We start from the raw sequence: 18,073 nt of genomic DNA, 5'->3' as shown, positions 1-18,073 counted from the left end.
GTGCTAATCGCGGCTGTGTTAACCCTAGGGACTGCTAACGTACAGCGTACTAAAGCAGCTGAATCGGCGATCGAATTCTCCTTCAACTTTTTATTGAAATTTGGCTGAAAGTAATATTTCTCGATTCGTGGAAAAATTCCAACTTTGAAATCAGGAAAGTACTGTACTTTCCCTGGTACTTATACTAGCGTCAGTCTCACTAATTGCTTAGGAAACATCCTGAAGTTCATGGTAAAACGCTGTCTAGTGCGGGTTCGCGAAATTCTGTCACAGCTATGTCGGTTGCAGTGTGGTCAGAAGATATCGCGCTACATCCGATAACCTTACAATTCGATTGGCAGTGTATGGTTTTAAATGAGAATGAGACGAGTGTGATACAGGTATTAAGGTTTCTTGTGTTCTCTAGCAACCTTCTCAATATGCTGAGAGGGAGATTTACTTGGTAATCGGGTCATCCTGTGTTACTAAATGGTAGGATAGATACAATAACGCTGTCTCTTTTAAAATGTATTTCTCCTGCCGTCTTGTAATGTACTTTATCAATAGTTAGTTGCGTTGTTTTTATTTGTTTCATATTACTGTTTTTATGACCTTCACCTTCCTGTTCTTCTTTTTTTTCTGCCATTCGGATTAGGCCTAATGGCTTGTTCCGACCTCACCTCTCTTCGTCCGCCTTCCCACCCTTCATTATGTTCCACTGCTTATCAAGCGATTCTCTGAGGTGACATACGCAACACATACTCCTTCCATTCCTGCTTTCGTTGGATTACTTTTTAGCTAATGACTGTATCCTCAATTGTTTCCTTATTTCTCCTTTTCTTGTTTTGTCTTCTGTCGTGCAGCCTTTCAGCGAACTAAGGAACTTCATTTATGATATTTAAAACGGTGTTCGGTATTTTGATCTCAATTTCGTATCAGATATTTTGATCGTAATGTCCAGGTACCTGTCCCATACACTATTGTGGCTACTACCCTGACATTATAGAACTTCATCTGTTCTTCTCTTCTCTTTGTACCCTTTAATTTCGTTTTGTCGTACCATACATATGTTAGCAGGTGTTAATTTTCTTATGTATGTCTTTCTCTGCTTGAAAAGTTATGTCACATTGTAGTTACTGGAAATGAAACACCTGTTCTACGAGTATTATTATGTTCCTTTACAGAAGCACGCTTGGAATCACCGATGTTCCGAACCCTTTCATCAATTATTTTGCTGTAGAATTTATGAGAAGCATTCAGAAGATAGATTATCCTGTAGCGAGTTGTTTTACTTTGCCTTCCTTTTTTAAACAATGAAAGATAATTTTAGCGCATCTACCTTCTTCTGGTATTTCACTTGTACGCCAACATATATTACGGAGACGGAACCCTCTGAGTTCTAGAAATGTTCCACCATAAGTTATCAGATCTGAGATTCTGTTTAATCCAGGAGCTTCTCTATTTTTTGTTTTCTTGAATGTCTTTTTTAATTCTGTCACATCTATTACATCTGTCCCTCCCTCTAATTTTCTTCCATTGGTCCTTCTGCATCCGGATTATGCCGTAATTTTTGATAGTGATTTACCTACTCTTTTCAAGGAATGATATTTCCATTTGCAGAACCTTCGTCTGTTCTCTTTAACTGACCATTTTATGTGCTGTTTCCTGGGTACGTTGCTTATAAATGTACCCATGAAGATCTATCTCCCCGCCTTACTATTTTTGTTTCATTTTGTTATTTGTTATCATATTTCTCTTCAGCTTTCTCAGTCTAGCTCTGCAAGCACTTCCTGTATGCTTTATTTTTCTTTCTTGTGGCCACTCCTTCCTCTTCGTTCCAAATTTTAGTTCCCCTTATCTGGTTCGTTTTGGGCTGTTCGTTTTGCACTTCTTTAGTGACCTGTAATATTTGTCCATTCTTCAGTCAGATCTTCACTCGATGTCATTTACTGGAGTAGCTTAGTTGACCTGCAGCGATATAGATTCATTAAACTCTCTCCTTGGAGCAGCTATACCTTAAAACATTTGTTTGCATTTATTTCATTTCTCGTCTTGCGGTTTTTTTCCATTGTTCGGTCTTTGATTTAACAAGATTGTAGTCTATACTCACGTTGCTCTCCCTACATACTCTTAAAGCTAGATTTTTGAGAAACAGTAATATTGGCAAATTGAGTCCGCCTTGATGCAAAACACCTTGTTATGCGTTTTATTTCTTTATTATTCCGAACTAGTTTCGGCGACAAATATCACCATCATCAGTGGGGTTTAGTAATCTAAAACGTGCAGAAAATAGCACGGCTATACAAACACAGTAAAACATTATTACATTTTTACTATTCGTCTTTTGAAATTTAGTTTTCTGTGGAATACTTTCATACTACCTTATTTATTTCATGTTGCAACATGTTTGAAGCAATTATTGGCGCAGTTTGCAGCATATTTTCTGTGCTCTTTTTTTTTCTTTTTTCTGTTGTCATTCTTTTACTTAGCGAACATCATGTCATCTGCAACCATGTGAGCGGCTGTTAGTAAACAAATACTAAAAGGTGAACTTCGTATGTTAGCAATATATATAATAAAGAAATATATATATAATAAGAAATTTTTATCCTGCAACTGTTTTTGGCTGTCATCCTTTATCGTGAAGAATTTCAACAGTTGCTGTTGCAGCCATGTTTAAAATCTTGAAAGAAATAAAACGCATAACAAGGTGTTTTGCATCAAGGCGGACTCAATTTGCTGATATTACTGTTTTTCTATGCAAACAGGAACCAAATGGAAGAGTTCCAAGATAAAATCATAGCTACATTTTTATTTACTGTTATTGAGCCATGTCGGCTTTAATTTCGGCGGGCATGCCTTTCCGCTGGCACCACTAAATATTTGTACAACTGGCATCTATCCTAGTCATATGTCAGGGCTAGGGTCTGTGGTCGAGGAACGAGTTGTTGGGTTTAGCGGGCCGTGGTACGGGAGTTAGCGGGAGGACACGTGGCTACTGAGTTGGTTTTTACAGCCCTCTTGCTGCCCGGGCTTGGAGCTCACGGAACCGCGAGTTGTTAAGTTGGTAGCAACCAAAGTTTTCCAGCTGAATTAAGTATTAATAGCAGCGAGTTGAGGGAAAGGCAGCTAAAGCCACGTGCAACCTGGTTAGCAAGAACCGCATCGACTCGGGAGGCTTAAACATTACAGCACCTGTAGATCGCTTGCACGGATTGGAGGCAATAATATACCTGCCTGGAATGGTGGAGGTCATAGCGCCTTTGCACCTGAGTGGAGTTAAGTGTTGATGTCTTATTAGTACTTGTTATCGTAAGCCCAAGTCTGTGTTAATGTTGAATTAGACTCGTCATGTTTATTACACCCCCAAGTGATTTGTGAGGACGGTCACTAGTCAGTGTAACTGATTTTAATCTGTTTGTTCGAGATCAGATTCATTGCAAGTTACTCTCTGTTGTAAATTCAGTTGTTGTAATTGGAACTGCAGTATAGTCCGTGTCGAAGGCATTGCACTGTTAAAAGAGGGTGTGCCAAAGAATTTGGATTTGCAGCTGGTTGTAGTTCACATTGCCAATTCTTATGTAATATTAAGGAGTGTCAAGCTCGTGACTTGTATGTGTAGCCTCTTTCATAATAAGTCAGCATTTCCTACATCTTAGATTTTGTCGTTTGTAGCGTTGTTTGGGCAGATTACTGTTTCCTTCCTGGTGCATGTTGGCAGGGTAGTTCTGTCAGTGGACGACGCGTTCCTGTTTCCAGAGTCCAGAGCAGAATTAGCTGTCGCGACACTTCCGCAGGACGTCTGTCCGCTGCCAGGTGCCTCATTCAGCTGCCTTGTGTTGCCTCAAGTTAAGTAACTAGGATCGTTTTTGTACGTGTCACGGCGGAGTGTCGCCAAATTAATTCCGGACCCACTGATCTATTAGAATATTGAGAGTTGAGCGAGCACACAGGGCTTAAGGTGTGTTCTGGAATTTGGCGGGTTGATTTGGAGGAGGGGACCAAACACCACTGGATTAAGGAAGGTTGGGGAAGGAAGGCGGCTGTATCCTTTCAAAGAACCCCTCCCAGGAAGGCTGCTGGACATGAGTTCGAAGCATCGTCCTCCCGAATGCGAGTCCAGTGTGCTAAAAGCTGCATCACTTCTCTCGGTTGTTCTGCAAGTGTGAAGTTCCTTGTGACTATATTTGTCCTTTCACAACTAGTTTAAATCTCGCAGGTCCTATTTTGCTAGTGCTGAAGCGTGTTAAGACTTAAAGACTTTTACTTATGAGTATCAACTGTTGAAATTAGGTAATTCTGTTCATTGTCAAACCTGCAGGGTTGCTGCCAGTTTGCTGTGATAACTAGTTACTATAACTTGTCAGCTTTCTTGTATTTTGAGGGATTGTATATTTGTGTATTGTGTATGTATATTGAACCAGGGCCCTAGAAACGACGGAAAGGCTTCGTCCACGCCATAGCCGTCACAGGTTACAGCTGTCCACTCACCCCACCACCGCCTCACACCGAACTCAGGGTTATTGTGTGGTTCGGCCCCTAGCGGAGCCCGGCCCCCTCGGGATCGTCTCATACCAGACGAGTGCAACCCCAAATATTTGGAGACAGTGTTTGCGCAGCAATGGCCGACGTAGTGTAACTGATACGGAATAAGGCGATCCAGCCCGCATTCGCCGAGGCACATGGGAAACCACTTTAAAAACCATACACAGACTGGCCGGCACACCGGACCTGAACAATAATCCGCAGGGCGTATTCGTGCTGGGGACCGGAACGCCTTCCCGCTCGGAAAGCAGCGCGTTAGACTGCGCGGCTAGCCGAGCGAGCACTGTATATTTACTTAAGGGTCATTATCAATGTTTCTGCTGGTGTGTATCATTTGAGGGGTCACACCAAATTGTACACCTTCCCAGCTCTTCTCGTTTTTTGGAGGATTGTGTATTTGTTTATTGGTCATTATTAATGTTTCTGCTGGTGTGTAACAGATGGAAGTCACGTTTAAATTGTATTCCTTCCCATCTTTCAGAATTGTGTATTTTAATGCCTAACGGATTTTATTATGGTTTGTTAACTGTTAAGGGCTTTCCAACAGCCAAAATCAGTGGCGTAACTTGCTATCCTTTCTGTATTTTGGGTGGGCGTTGTCTGGTTGTTTAAATTTTTATCCATGCTTGGAAATTGTTAGTACTTTAGTGACAGTCATTAGTAATTCATTTTACAGGTAAAACTCAGTTTGTTGAACCAGCTTGCTCTGACACCTAGTTGGTGTGACATCTTACTTGTATTTGGGGACTTATGTATATTCCTGGTTTTAAGCCCGCTTCTTAATGGTATAAACTGTTAAAGTATTTTATGAATGAGCTTTAAATTATTGTAAGCGTTGTTATACATTTTTGACAAGGTTTTCAATTTGTAATCATTATAATTGTTACTAATCAATAAAGTGTATTCCACGAAATATCAAATGACGAAATGTAAGTCTGCAGGCCTTCGTGGCCGTTGTCACTGAAGTTAAAATCTTCTGGGTTATTAGGCAGCGTCATGTTTCTTCTAAAATATTCGACGTTTCGACCCCTCTGGTGGAATCTTCCTCAGGACCTTTTGGTGTCCACTGCTGCTAGAACACTGTCAGAGACGAGTGCCGCGTCCACTTATAAAGGGGGAATCTTCTCGCGTTCGTGCTGGAGAAGTGACAGTATTGGTTAAAATTCATATGGCTACCATTCGTGGGCCGTAGTCATAGGCTAATACAGAAGAAGGGGCGTTGGTAGATCATCTCCTGTGGATACCATTGGCGGTCATCGTCATTGGATAGAAAGGCACTATTCCACACTTACGCTGGAGAAGGGTTATTGGTTGACGTACCTTCTACCGCTATTGTTTGGTCGTCATCAGTGGCAAGATTCGAAACGGACAGAGCAAGAGAGGGAGAATATTTACCGAAAATATTATTGTCCGCCGAGGTGACTTCCAGCTCATTGTTTATGCCGCTCACACATCGCGGCCGCATATTTACTTCCTTGATGGCGGGGAGCCACGATGCCGGAAGCCTAAAGCCATCCTCTCTGTTCAAATTAGATGCATTCTTAGAAATGAACTATCATACCCATTTGCCTTCAATATCCTCTTTAAAAAAATTCAACTCCGATTCTAAGTTGTCGTCATCGCTGATACGGAAGGCACGTGAAGACAGTGTTGAGTACTGCTTTGCTTCTGGGCTGGGTGGTGGTGCGAAGTGGCATCTAAATACCTGTTTGTGTTAGTCGGCTTCCTGTACACTCTGTGACCTAGAGTGTTATCAGATCTTCTGTATACCAACACATCTAGGAACGGATGACCGACCTCACTCTCAACCTCCAAGGTGAATTTGATTTTGTGGTGAATTCCATTTCAGAAATAGTGGAACACATGAAGTTCCTCTTCGCCGTGTGGCCATATAACAAATGTATCGTCCACATAGCGGAGCCAGCAAGAAGGCTTCAAATGAGCACTACTTAACGCTTGTTGCTCAAAATGTTTCATAAAAACATCAGCTGCCACTGGCGAAATGGGTGAGCCCATGGCAAGGCCGTCAGGCTGTTCATAGAATTCACCATTGTTTTTAAAATAGCTCGAACGAAGACATAATTCAATTAAGTCACAAACATCTGTAGCAACATTCTCTCTTATGATCTCCATTGTATCCGATACTGGGACGTTAGTAAGTAACGATGTCATTTCGAAGCTAACAAGAATGTCACAAGAATGTTATCCTCAGTGTGCGTATAATTTCTAAAAAAAATATTTCGAATCTTTTATAAAAAGAGATGTCTCAGTTTTCCAGATAAATGACGCGCTAAAAAATAAGTCGGCGAGTTAATCCCACTGACTACAGGCCTCAAAGAAACCGATTCTTTATGTATTTTCGGTAGTCTGTACATTCTGGGTGAGACAGGTATTCGAGGTGTTAGATCCTTTGTAATAGAGCTGTCCAGTCTGGAGTCTGATGTCAGGTTTTTCACTTTCCGAGCTATTCTGTTTGTCGGATCGCTTTTTAACTTGCGATACACAGTGTCAGCTAGTAATTGTTCCATCTTCCTGTGATAATCCACAGGGGACAATAATATTTTGGGTAAACTTTCCCCCTCTCTGGCTCTGTCCGTTTCGAATCTTGCCACTGATGACGACCAAACAATAGCGGTAGAAGGTACGTCAACCAATAACCCTTCTCCAGCGTAAGTGTGGAATAGTGCCTTTCTATCCAATGAAGATGACCGCCAATGGTATCCACAGGAGATGAGCTACCAACGCCCCTTCTTCTGTATTAGCCTATGACTATGGCCCACGAATGGTAGCCATATGAATTTTAACCAATACTGTCACTTCTCCAGCACGAACGCGAGAAAATTCCCCCTTTATAAGTGGACGCGGCACTCGTCTCTGACAGTGTTCTAGCAGTAGTGGACACCAAAAGATCCTCAGGAAGATCCCAGCAGAGGGGTCGAAACGTCGAACATTTTAGAAGAAGATTTTAACTTCAAATGACGAAATATTTGTGTCCACTTTCCATGTGTTTTTCTTTGAAATTATCCCAACCCTTGCTGTGAGGCTTCAGCTATATAATCAATTGGCCTTTTGCAGCTCTCGTGTATTTACGCTGATAAGCCGAAATATTATGGCCACTGCCGACCGCGATGAGGGATTCCGCCTGGTGGCCCTGCGGTCACGTGACTCGGTAACAAGAGTGTAAGTCGAGCAGACACGGACGGGGATCACCCTAGTGAAGGTATTGGCTGCAATTTGGGGAAATCCATTGAGATAAGCGATTTTGACAAAGGTCAGATTATTATTACGCATAGCCTGTGAAAGAGTATCTGGAAAACGGCGAAGCTGGTCCAGTGTTCACGTGCTACTGTCGTGAACATTTACGGAAAGAGGTAGAACGACAGTGAAACAAAGACGAGGCGCGAAATGGTTGGACATCCACAACTCTACACAGAAAGTGGGGTTCGGATGCTTGTCTGCTCTGTAAAGTAGGATAGATGGTGAACTGTGACATCTATGCCGAAACAGCAAAATGCTGGTGCACGCACAAGTGTTTCGGAGCACACCGTTCATCTTACATTGTTGAACATGGAGCTCCACAGCAGACCACCTCTATGTGTTCACATAGTGACCCACCGACAGTGTCAGTTGCTAATGCAGTGGGCACGGGATCATCAGGATTCGACCGTCAATCAATGTAAAAGTGTCGGCTCTTCGGGTGAATCATATTTTTGCTACATTAAGTTGATGGTCGTCTCCACAAACGCCGCCATCGAGGTGAACGGTGGCTCGAAAAGTGCAGCGCGCCACGGACGCAGGCTGGTGGGAGCAGTGTTATGCTATGAGAGACATTCTTCTGCGCTTGCATGCGACCTGTGGTAGTAATCGAAGGCACACTGACAGCCGCCAACCACCTGTACAGCTTCATGCTTGATGTCTTCACGACGGAGATGTCATCTTTCATTAGTACAACTATCCGTGTCTCGGAGACCGAAGCGTGCTACAGTTGTTTCAGGAGCATTACAGGGCACTCATGTTGATGTCTCAGTGACCAAATTCGCCTGACGTATACCTATGGAAAACATGTGGATCGCTATCGGGCGCCATCACCACGTACACAAATCAGCGGTCCATTATTTACACTAATTACATGACCTGTGCGTAGAAATCTAATGCCGCATGCCTCCACAAACCTACCAACGAACTATGGTATCCCTGATATGCAGAATCACTGCTGTATTTCGTTCCTAAGACACCTAAACATGCTATTCCTGTAGTCATAATGATTTGGCTCAGCAGTGTGTACACATCTTCCTTTAACTAAAATATATTAGTTATTTTCCGTTCATTAAAGGGGACACACTCTCTCAGCTTTATTCCATTGTTATTAATGATATCTTTCCCATTGCTGTAGACCAATTGGTGAATAGGTTCTTCAACTTTTCTTGGACTTAAGTCTCCTGCCAAGTAAGTCGATCAGACTTTTTTATGTTTTCATCTGTTTATGTAATTCTTCGAAGCACAGACGTGCTTCCTTTTTCTAGGACGTAGGTTCCTACAACTGTTACAAATTTCAGTCTCACTGTGGTCATTCTTTGGCTTACTAGTGGGATGCTGCCGTATGTTATCTTCCCACTTTCTATCAATACTGCCACTCTCCTACATGTTCTTTGGGCTGGTTCTACTCCCTGTATAACATAATGTAGCATTCTAGACGTCTGCACCTTTCAACTTTTTATGATTTCTGTAATTACTGTTACACTGATACTACACTGTCCAGTCAGTTAACGTGACCACTTGTCAGAAGCATGAACAAAGTACCATTCCCAACGCGAACCGCTGCAGGACGTGCAGGAAGAGAGTCATAAGGCCGAACAAAGTGCGGTAGCCAGCTGCACTAGGTTTCTCGATTGCGAATCCATGGCGTGAACAACTCGATCGAGGTGGTCCCAAGATTATCGAGGGTTTAATCCGGGGAGTTTGGTAGCCAGCAGAGTCTGGCAACCTCATCATGGTGCCCTTCTAATCATGCACGTAAAATGTGAGGTGTGACGCGATGCTCCGCCCCGCTGATACACTACTGGCCATTAAAATTGCTACACCACGAAGGTGACGTGCTACAGACGCGAAATTTAACCGACAGGAAGAAGATGCTGTGATATGCAAATGATTAGCTCTTCAGGGCATTCACACAAGGTTGGCGCCGGAAGCGACACCTACAACGTGCTGACATGAGGAACGTTTAAACCCGATTTCTCATCACAAACTGAAGTTGACCGGCGTTGCCTGGTGAACCGTTGTAGTGATGTCTCGTGTAAGGAGGACAAATGCGTACCATCACGTTTCCGACTTTCATAAAGGTCGGATTGTAGCCTATCGCGATTGTGGTTTCTCGTATCGCGACATTGCTGCTCGCGTTGGTCGAGATCCAACGACTGTTAGCAGAATATGGAATCGGTGGGTTCAGGAGCGTAATACGGAACGCCGTGCTGGACGCCAACGGCTTCGTATCACTAGCAGTCGAGATGACAGGCATGTTATGCGCATGGCTGTAGCGGATCGTACAGTCACGCCTCGATCCCTGAGTCGACAGATAGGGACGTCTGCAAGACAACATCCATCTGCACGAACAGTTCGACGACGTTTGCAGCAGCATGGACTATAAGCTCGGAGGCCACGGCTGCGGTTACCCGCGACGCTGCATCATAGACAGGAGCACCTGCGATGGTGTACTCAACGACGAACCTAGGTGCACGAATGGCAAAGCGTCATTTTCTCGGATGAATACAGGCTCTGTTTACAGCATCATGATGGTCGCATCCGTGTTTGGCGACATCGCGGTGAACGCACACTGGAAGTGTGTATTGGTCGTCGCCATACTGGCGTATCACCCGGCGTGATTCCATGGGGTGCCATTGGTTACACGTCTCGGTCACCTCTTGTTCGCAATGACGGTACTTTGAATAGTGGACGTTGCATTTCAGATGTGTTACGACCTGTGGCTCAACGCTTTATTCGATCCCTGCGAAACCATACATTTCAGCAGGATAATGCACGACCGCATGTGGCAGGTCCTGTACGGGCCTTTCTGGATACAGAAAATGTTCGACTGTTGCCCTGGCCAGCACTTTCTCCAGACCTCTCACCAATTGAAAACGTCTGGTCAATGGTGGCCGAGCAACTGGCGCGTCACAATACGCCAGCCACTACTCTTGATGAACTGTGGTATCGTGTTGAAGCTGCATGGGCAGCTGCACCTGTACACGCCATCCAAGCTCTGACTCCATGCCCAGGCGTATCAAGGCCGTTATTACGGCCAGAGGTGATAGTTCTGGGTACTGATTTCTCAGGATCTATGCACCCAAATTGCGTGAATATGTAATCACATGTCAGTTCTAGTGTACTATATTTGTCCAATGAATATCGGTTTATCATCTGCATTTCTTCTTCGTGTAGCAATTTTAATGGCCAGTAGTGTAGATGTCATCGTGCAGTGGGAAAACGATTTGCATGTAGGTGTGGGATAAATGCATTCTTGTGTTCATTAGTTATGCCTTCCAGAGAGACGAGATCACAGAGAGAAATGCCGTCCGGTCTGGACCCTCCTGACGATTGTTGAAATGGTTCAAACGACTCTGAGCAGTATGGGACTTAATATCTGAGGTCATCAGTCCCCTAGAACTTAGAACTACTTAAACCTAACTAACCTAAGGACATCACACATATCCATGCCCGAGGCAGGATTCGAACCTGCGACCGTAGCAGTCGCGCGGTTCCGGACTGCGCGCCTAGAACCGCTAGACCACCGCGGCCGGCTGTGCATTCTTAAGCGCTTAGAGCCACTCTGCCACACCGTCCGGCTGGCGATTGTTGCAGGGTATTATCTTTCAGACGTTTCACGCCGAATCCGCCAACGGCCATCTGTTCGATGGAGCGCCGATGTGATTCGTTTGAAAGGCCACCTGTCACCACTCTCAGTGACAGCCCAGTTGCGGTGCTGGCGTGCAAATTCCAGACTTCGTCGCTGATGAATAGCAGTCAGCAGGAGGGCATGAATTAGGTGCCTGCTGCAGACGACCATACGCAGCAACGACCAAGAGAGATGGAGAACTGATTAGCACACTGGACTATCATTCTGAAGGGCGACGGTTCAAAGCCGCTTCCATCCATCCAGAGTTAGGTTTTCCGAGATGTCCCTAGATCGTCGCAAGCAAATGCCTGGCTGGTGACTTCGAAATGGCAAGGCCGATTTCCTTGGCGATCCTTGACACAATCGGAGCTTGTGCTCCATCTCTAAGGACCTCGACGTCGTCGGGACGCTAAACGTACTCTTCTTTCCAGCTTATGCATTTTCAACTTCTCGCGGCGGAATGAATAATCCATTAAATTTCGGGCATGCAGCCGCGCTAATAAAATTGCCTCCACTGATATTTCGACCACGTATCGTCCGGCCACTCTCTCAATGAGTCATAAGACTGGGGAAAAGATGCCAAGCGCTTCCTTATATGCTCCACAGCGGCGGTACTGCGCATGCGGGTCACAGATGCTGGTCGGCGGCAGAGAAATACGTTTACACATGCGCCACCTGTGGTGAAGGCGTACAGACTTGAGATTCGCTTATCGCTGTATGATCGGCGGCTGTGACACCATGACGACTTCACTGCAGTTTAATTACTCCAAGAGCCGGATTCCATGCTTTAACCAAATTAAAACCATTATCTCTATTTATTACATTATTAGCTAATCTAATCTCTATAGCTTCCTTGAAGAGAGATTCCCAGAAAGAAGAGGTGGATGTTAACATCTTCAAATCACTGTAATTCATGAAATGACCTGTATCAATACAATGTTCGGCCACAGCTGACTTGTCTGGCTGTAATAAGCGTGTGTATCTTCGATGCTCCACAGAGCTCTCATGAAAGGTGCGCGTTGTTTGACCCATGTACGACTTCTCACAATATCCGCAAGGAATCTGATACATACCAGCTTTACGAAGCTGCAAATCTTCCTTCTTCTCTTTGGGAATCTGTCTTCAAGGAAGCTATAGAGATTAGATTAGCTAATTATTTAATAAATAGAGATAATGGCTTCAATTTGGATAAAGCGTGGAATCCGGCTCTTGGAGTAATTAAACTGCATTGAAGTCGTCATGCTGTCATCGCCGCCGATCATACATCAATAAGCGAATCGAATGTTTGTACGCCTTCGCCACAGGCGGCGCATGTGTAAGCGTATATCTCTACCGCCGACCAGCATCTGTGACCCGCATGCGCAGTACCGCCGCGGGGGAGCATATAAGGCCGCATCTTGGCATCTTGTCCCAACTCCGGCAGTACCTTGCAAAGAGTACCGCCCTTCGATAGTGGCATTCGCCTCTGATCGAAGTGTTAGGGATTTTGCAGGACCAGCCAGCCAGCCAGCCAGCCGTCCAGCAGACGCAACAGTGGTCCAGCCAGCAGCAACGGCGGTCTAGACAGCAGCAGCAGAAGCGTTCCTGCCAGCCAGCGTTCCTGCCAGCCAGCCAGTGTTTCAGCCGGCGTTCCTGCCAGTGTTCCAGCCAGCGTTCCTGCCAGTGTTCCTGCCAGCCTTCCTGCCAGCGTCCCTGCTGGCCAGCCAGCGTTCCTGCCAGCCAGCCAGCGTTCCAGCCAGTGTTCCTGTCACTGTTGCTGCCAGTGTTCCTGCCACTGTTGCTGCCAGTGTTCCTGCCACTGTTGCTGCCAGTGTTCCTGCCACTGTTCCTGTCAGTGTTCCTGCCAGCCTTCCTGCCGGCCAGCCAGCCTTCATGCTGGACAGCCAGCGTACCTGCCTGCCGGGCAGTGATCCTGTCAGTGTTCCTGCCAGCGTTCCTGCCAGCGTTCCTGCCAGCGTTCCTGCCCGCCATCCAGCTTCCTGCCAGCGACCAGCATTCCTACCGGCCAGCCAGCGTTCCTGCCAGCCAGCAAGCATTCCTGCCAGCATTCCTGCTGTCCAGGCAGCATTCATGCCAGCCAGCCAGTGTTCCTGCCAGTGTTCCTGCCAGCGTTCCTGCCAGCCTTCCTGCCGACAGCCAGCGTTCCTGCCAGCCAACCAGTGTTCCTGCCAGCCAGCCAGCGTTCCTGCCAGCATTCCTGCCAGCGTTCCTGCTGGCTGGCCAGCGTTCCTCCCAGCCAGCCAGCGTTCTGCCAGTGTTCATGCCAACGTTCCTGCCAGCCAGCCAGCGCTCAGGCCAGCGTTCCTGCCAGCGTTACTGCGGCCCAGCCAGCCGTCCTGCCAGCCAGCCAGTGTTTCTGAGATAGTTCCTGCCAGCGTCCCTGCTGTCCAGCCATCATTTCTGCCAGTCAGCCAGCGTTCCAGCCAGCGTTCCTGCCAGTGTTCCTGCTGGCCAGACATTGTTCCTGCCAGCCAGCCAGCGTTTCAGCCAGCGTTCCTGTCAGCATTCCTGCCAGTGTTCCTGCTGGCCAGACAGCATTCCTGCCAGCCAGCCAGCCTTCCTGACAGCGTTGCTGCTAGCCAGCCAGCGTTCCAGCCAGCGTTCCTGCCAGTGTTCCTGACAACGTTCCTGCTGTCCAGCCAGCGTTCCTGCCAGCCAGTATTCGTGAAAGCGTTGCTGCTGGCCATCCAGCATTCCTGCAAGCCAGCTAGTGTTCCTGCCAGTGTTCCCGCCAGTGTTCCTGCTACAAGACAGCGTTCCTGCCACCCAGCCAGAGTTCCTGCCAGCGTTCCTGCCACGGATCCTGCCAGCGTTCCTGACAGCCAGCGTTCCTGTCAGATTTACAGTTTCGGAAAGCGGGTGTGTATCAGATTCCATGCGGAAATTGTGAGAAGTCGTACATAGGTCAAACAACGCGCACCATTCATGAGAGCTGTGTGGAGCATCGAAGATACACACACTTATTACAGCCAGACAAGTCAGCTGTGGTCAAACGTTGTATTGATACAGGGCATTCGATGAATTGTAGTGATGTGAAGATTTCAACATCCACCTCTTCTCTTTGGGAATCCGTCTTCAAGGAAGCTATAGAGATTAGATTAGCTAATAATTCAATAAATAGAGACAACAGCTTTAATTTGGATAAAGCATGGAATCCAGCTCTTGGAGTATTTTAACTGCAGCGAAGTAGTCATGGTGTGACCGCCGCCGATCATAAATCGATAAGAAATCGATTGTCTGTACGCCTTCGCCAGAAGGTGCGCATCTGTAAGCGTATATCTCTATCGCCGACTAGCATCTGTGACCCACATGCGCAGTACCGCTGGGGGGGGAGCATATAAGACCGCATCTTGGCATCTTCTCCCAACTCTAGCAGTACCTCGCAATGAGTACCGCCCTTCGATAGTGGCATTCGCCTCTGATCGAAGTGTTAGTGCTTTTGCAGGGCCAGCCAGCCAGCCAGGCGGCCAGCGAGCCAGCCAGCGAGCAGCAGCAACAGTGGTCCAGCCAGCAGCAACGTCGGTCCAGACAGCAGCAGAGTTCCTGCCAGCCAGCGTTCCTGCCAGCCAGCGAGCGTTCGACACAGCGTTCCTGCCACCGTTTCTGCTGGCCAGCCAGCATTCCTGCCAGCCAACCAGTGTTCCTACCGGCGCTACTGCCAGCGATCCAGTCAGTCAGTGTTCCTGCCAGCCAGCCAGTGATCCTGCCAGCCAGCCAGCGTTCCTGCCAGCATTCCAGACAGCTGGCCAGCGTTCCTGCCAGCCAGTGTTCCTGACAGCGTTCCTGCCAGTGTTCATGCCGGCCAGCCAGCGTTCCTGCCAGCCAGCCAGCGTTCCTGCTGGTGTTCCTGGCAGCGTTCCTGCTGTCCAGCAAGCGTTCCTGCCCGATAGCGTTCCTGCTAGTGTTCCTGCCAGCGTTCCTGCCAGAGTTCCTGCTGGCCAGCCAGCGCTCCTGCCAGCCAGACAGCGCTCCTGCCAGCATTGCTGCTGCCCAGCCAGCCATCCTGTCAGCCAGCCAGTGTTCCTGCCAGCGTTCCTGCTAGCGTCCCTGGTGTCCAGCCATCATTGCTGCCAGTCAGCCAGCGTTCCTGCCAGTGTTCCTGCTGGCCAGCCAGCGCCCCTGCCAGCCAAACAGCGCTCCTGCCAGCGTTGCTGCTGCCCAGCCAGCCATCCTGCCAGCCAGCCAGTGTTCCTGCCAGCGTTCCTGCCAGCGTCCCTGGTGTCCAGCCATCATTTCTGCCAGTCAGCCAGCGTTTCTGCCATTGTCCCTGCCAGCGTTTTGGCTGACCAGCCAGAGTTCCAGCCAGTGTTCCTGCCAGCGTTCCTGCCAGTGTCCCTGCTGGCCAGACAGCGTTCCTGCCAGCCAGCCAGCGTTCCAGCCAGCATTCCCGCCAGAGTTTCTGACAGCGATCCTGCTGTGCAGCCAGCATTCCAGCCAGCCAGCTATCCTGCAAGTGCTCCTGCTGTCCAGCAATCATTCCTGCCAGCCAGCCAGTGTTCCGGCCAGCGTTCGTGCCAGCCTTGCTGCCAGCCAGCCAGCATACCTGCCAGCGATCCCGCCAGTGTTCCTGCCAGCCAGCATTCCTGCCAGTGTTCCTGTCAGCGTTCCTGCCAGTGTTCCTGCCAGCCAGCCAGCATTCCTGCGAGCGTTCCTGCCAGCGTTCCTGCCAGCGTTCCCGCCAGCATTCCTGCCAGCAAGCCAGCGTTCTTTCCAGTCATTGTTCCTGCCAGGGATCCTGCTAGTGTTCCTGGCAGTGTTCCTGCCGGCATTCCTGCCAGCATTCCTGCTGGCCAGTCAGCATTCCTGCCAGCCAGCCAGCGTGCCTGCCAGTGGTCCGGCTGGCCAGCCTGCATTCCTTCTGTGGTGTCACCGCCAGACACCACACTTGCTAGGTGGTAGCTAAAATCGGCCGCGGTCCATTAGTACATGTCGGACCAGCGTGTCGCCACTGTCAGGATCGCAGACCGAGCGCCACCACACGGCAGGTCTCGAGAGACTGACTAGCACTCGCCCCAGTTGTACGACGACTTCGCTAGCGACTACACTGACGAAGCCTTTCTCTCATTTGCCGAGAGACAGTTAGAATAGCCTTCAGCTAAGTCCATGGCTACGACCTAGCAAGGCGCCATTTGTAACATTGCATATATCTTAAGAGTCTCACTTGATTCGTCAAGAGCGATGTACCACAAGGATGGAATAAAGTTAAGTATTTCCGCAGCTACGTACTTTTCTTTATAGCATTCATTACGTATCCTGTTTCAGACTTCACGCCATCCTTCGTGCGCTTATAGCGTGCATTTCGGCCCCCTCAAACACATTGTGTCGGCACCTCTGTCGACACAACAAGTGGCGACGAGGCTTAAAAGAGGATTTCGTGTTTGTATTAATTTGCTTGTGTCATGGCTTCGCCACATTCTCCAGATGTACTGTCCGAATTTTATCGCTTGCAGAATCAGCAGACGCAGGCGTTATTGGATGCCCTTGGACAGCTCGTCCAGGGTCAACGTGCACTGCAACACGATGCGGCCGCCGCCGCTTCACCGCTACCACAGCCACAACATGCAGTTGCACCCCCATTTCGACCGTATGATGCAGCCAACGAAACCTGGACGGAGTGGTCACGCCAATTTGGATTCCATCTCGCCGCCTACAGAATTCAAGGTAATGAGCGGCAGCCGTTTTTGCTTTCGTGTGTAGGTGTGTCCACCTACCGTGTGTTAGTGACATTGTTTCCCCGACGCGACGTAGCAACTCTGTCCTACGACGAAATTTTGTCTGCTTTAGATGCCTATTTCAAGGGAACAGTCAATGTCGTTGCAAAAAGGTATACGTTCTTTCGTACAAAACGTACGGCCGGTCAAACTAATCGGGAGTGGGTTGCAACTTTGCAAGGACTTACTAGGGAGTGTGCTTTTGAGTGTGAATGTGGACTCCCTTATTCAGATACAATGGTACGTGATGCAATTGCACAGAACGTTTCTGATGTTCGTATACGGGAACAGATTTTGAAACTAGTTAATCCCTCCCTTCAACAAGTGATAGACATATTGGATAGGCAAGGCACACTTGACTTTGCACAGGAATCGTTTGAAACTTCGCCAGCCGTCTGTCACATTAACCGGCCCGCCGGGCGCGCTGCACGGAACGCTAAACAGCCCTCGCGCACGTCCGCGCAGCTGCAGCCTAGCTCTCAAACACGTGTGCCGCGTAAGCATGCAAATGCAGTTCTAAAATCATGCCCGCGGTGTGCAACTAGACATTCGCGTGACAATTGCCCGTCACGCCAAGCTATTTGCTTTTACTGTCATAAGAAAGGGCATGTTCAAAGTGTTTGCCAGAAAAAGCTCAGATCAGACAATCACAACCATTCCAGGCCCTTTGCTTCGCGCCGGAATCGAACCCAGAATACTCGGGCTCGTGGACCTTCGCCCATGGACATTCATGTAGTTAATTCCACCCCGTCCAGTGCCACTTTCTCTAACAGTGACTGTGTTCGTCCCACAAAAAGTGTGCATCGACGTCGCCGGAAATCCCGTAAAGTCGCAAGTGCTTCTGTACCTGTATCAGTTCACATTGCATGTGAAAGTCGCTCTTGTCGTCAGCAGGACAATAAACTTTTTGTAGACTTTGACCTTGAAGGCAAAGTAATACCATTCCAGC

General features: G+C 47.8%; 1 protein-coding gene across 1 annotated transcript in view; it reads left to right on the top strand.

Moving 5' to 3' along the window:
* The window catches only part of LOC126260371 (helicase SRCAP-like), a 130,290-nt gene that overhangs the window by 111,157 nt on the left and 1,060 nt on the right, over positions 1 to 18,073 (top strand). Inside the window, exons 2-3 of the mRNA XM_049957700.1 lie at positions 13,117 to 14,246; positions 15,108 to 16,276. Coding sequence (XP_049813657.1) covers positions 13,117 to 14,246; positions 15,108 to 16,276 — 2,299 coding nt within the window. The remainder of the gene's footprint in view (positions 1 to 13,116; positions 14,247 to 15,107; positions 16,277 to 18,073) is intronic.

Source organism: Schistocerca nitens, chromosome 5, assembly GCF_023898315.1.
Source record: "Schistocerca nitens isolate TAMUIC-IGC-003100 chromosome 5, iqSchNite1.1, whole genome shotgun sequence".
NCBI classification, from domain to species: domain Eukaryota; kingdom Metazoa; phylum Arthropoda; class Insecta; order Orthoptera; family Acrididae; genus Schistocerca; species Schistocerca nitens.
The sequence above is the reverse complement of the archived record's forward strand: the minus strand, read 5'-3'. Positions and strand labels throughout refer to the sequence as shown.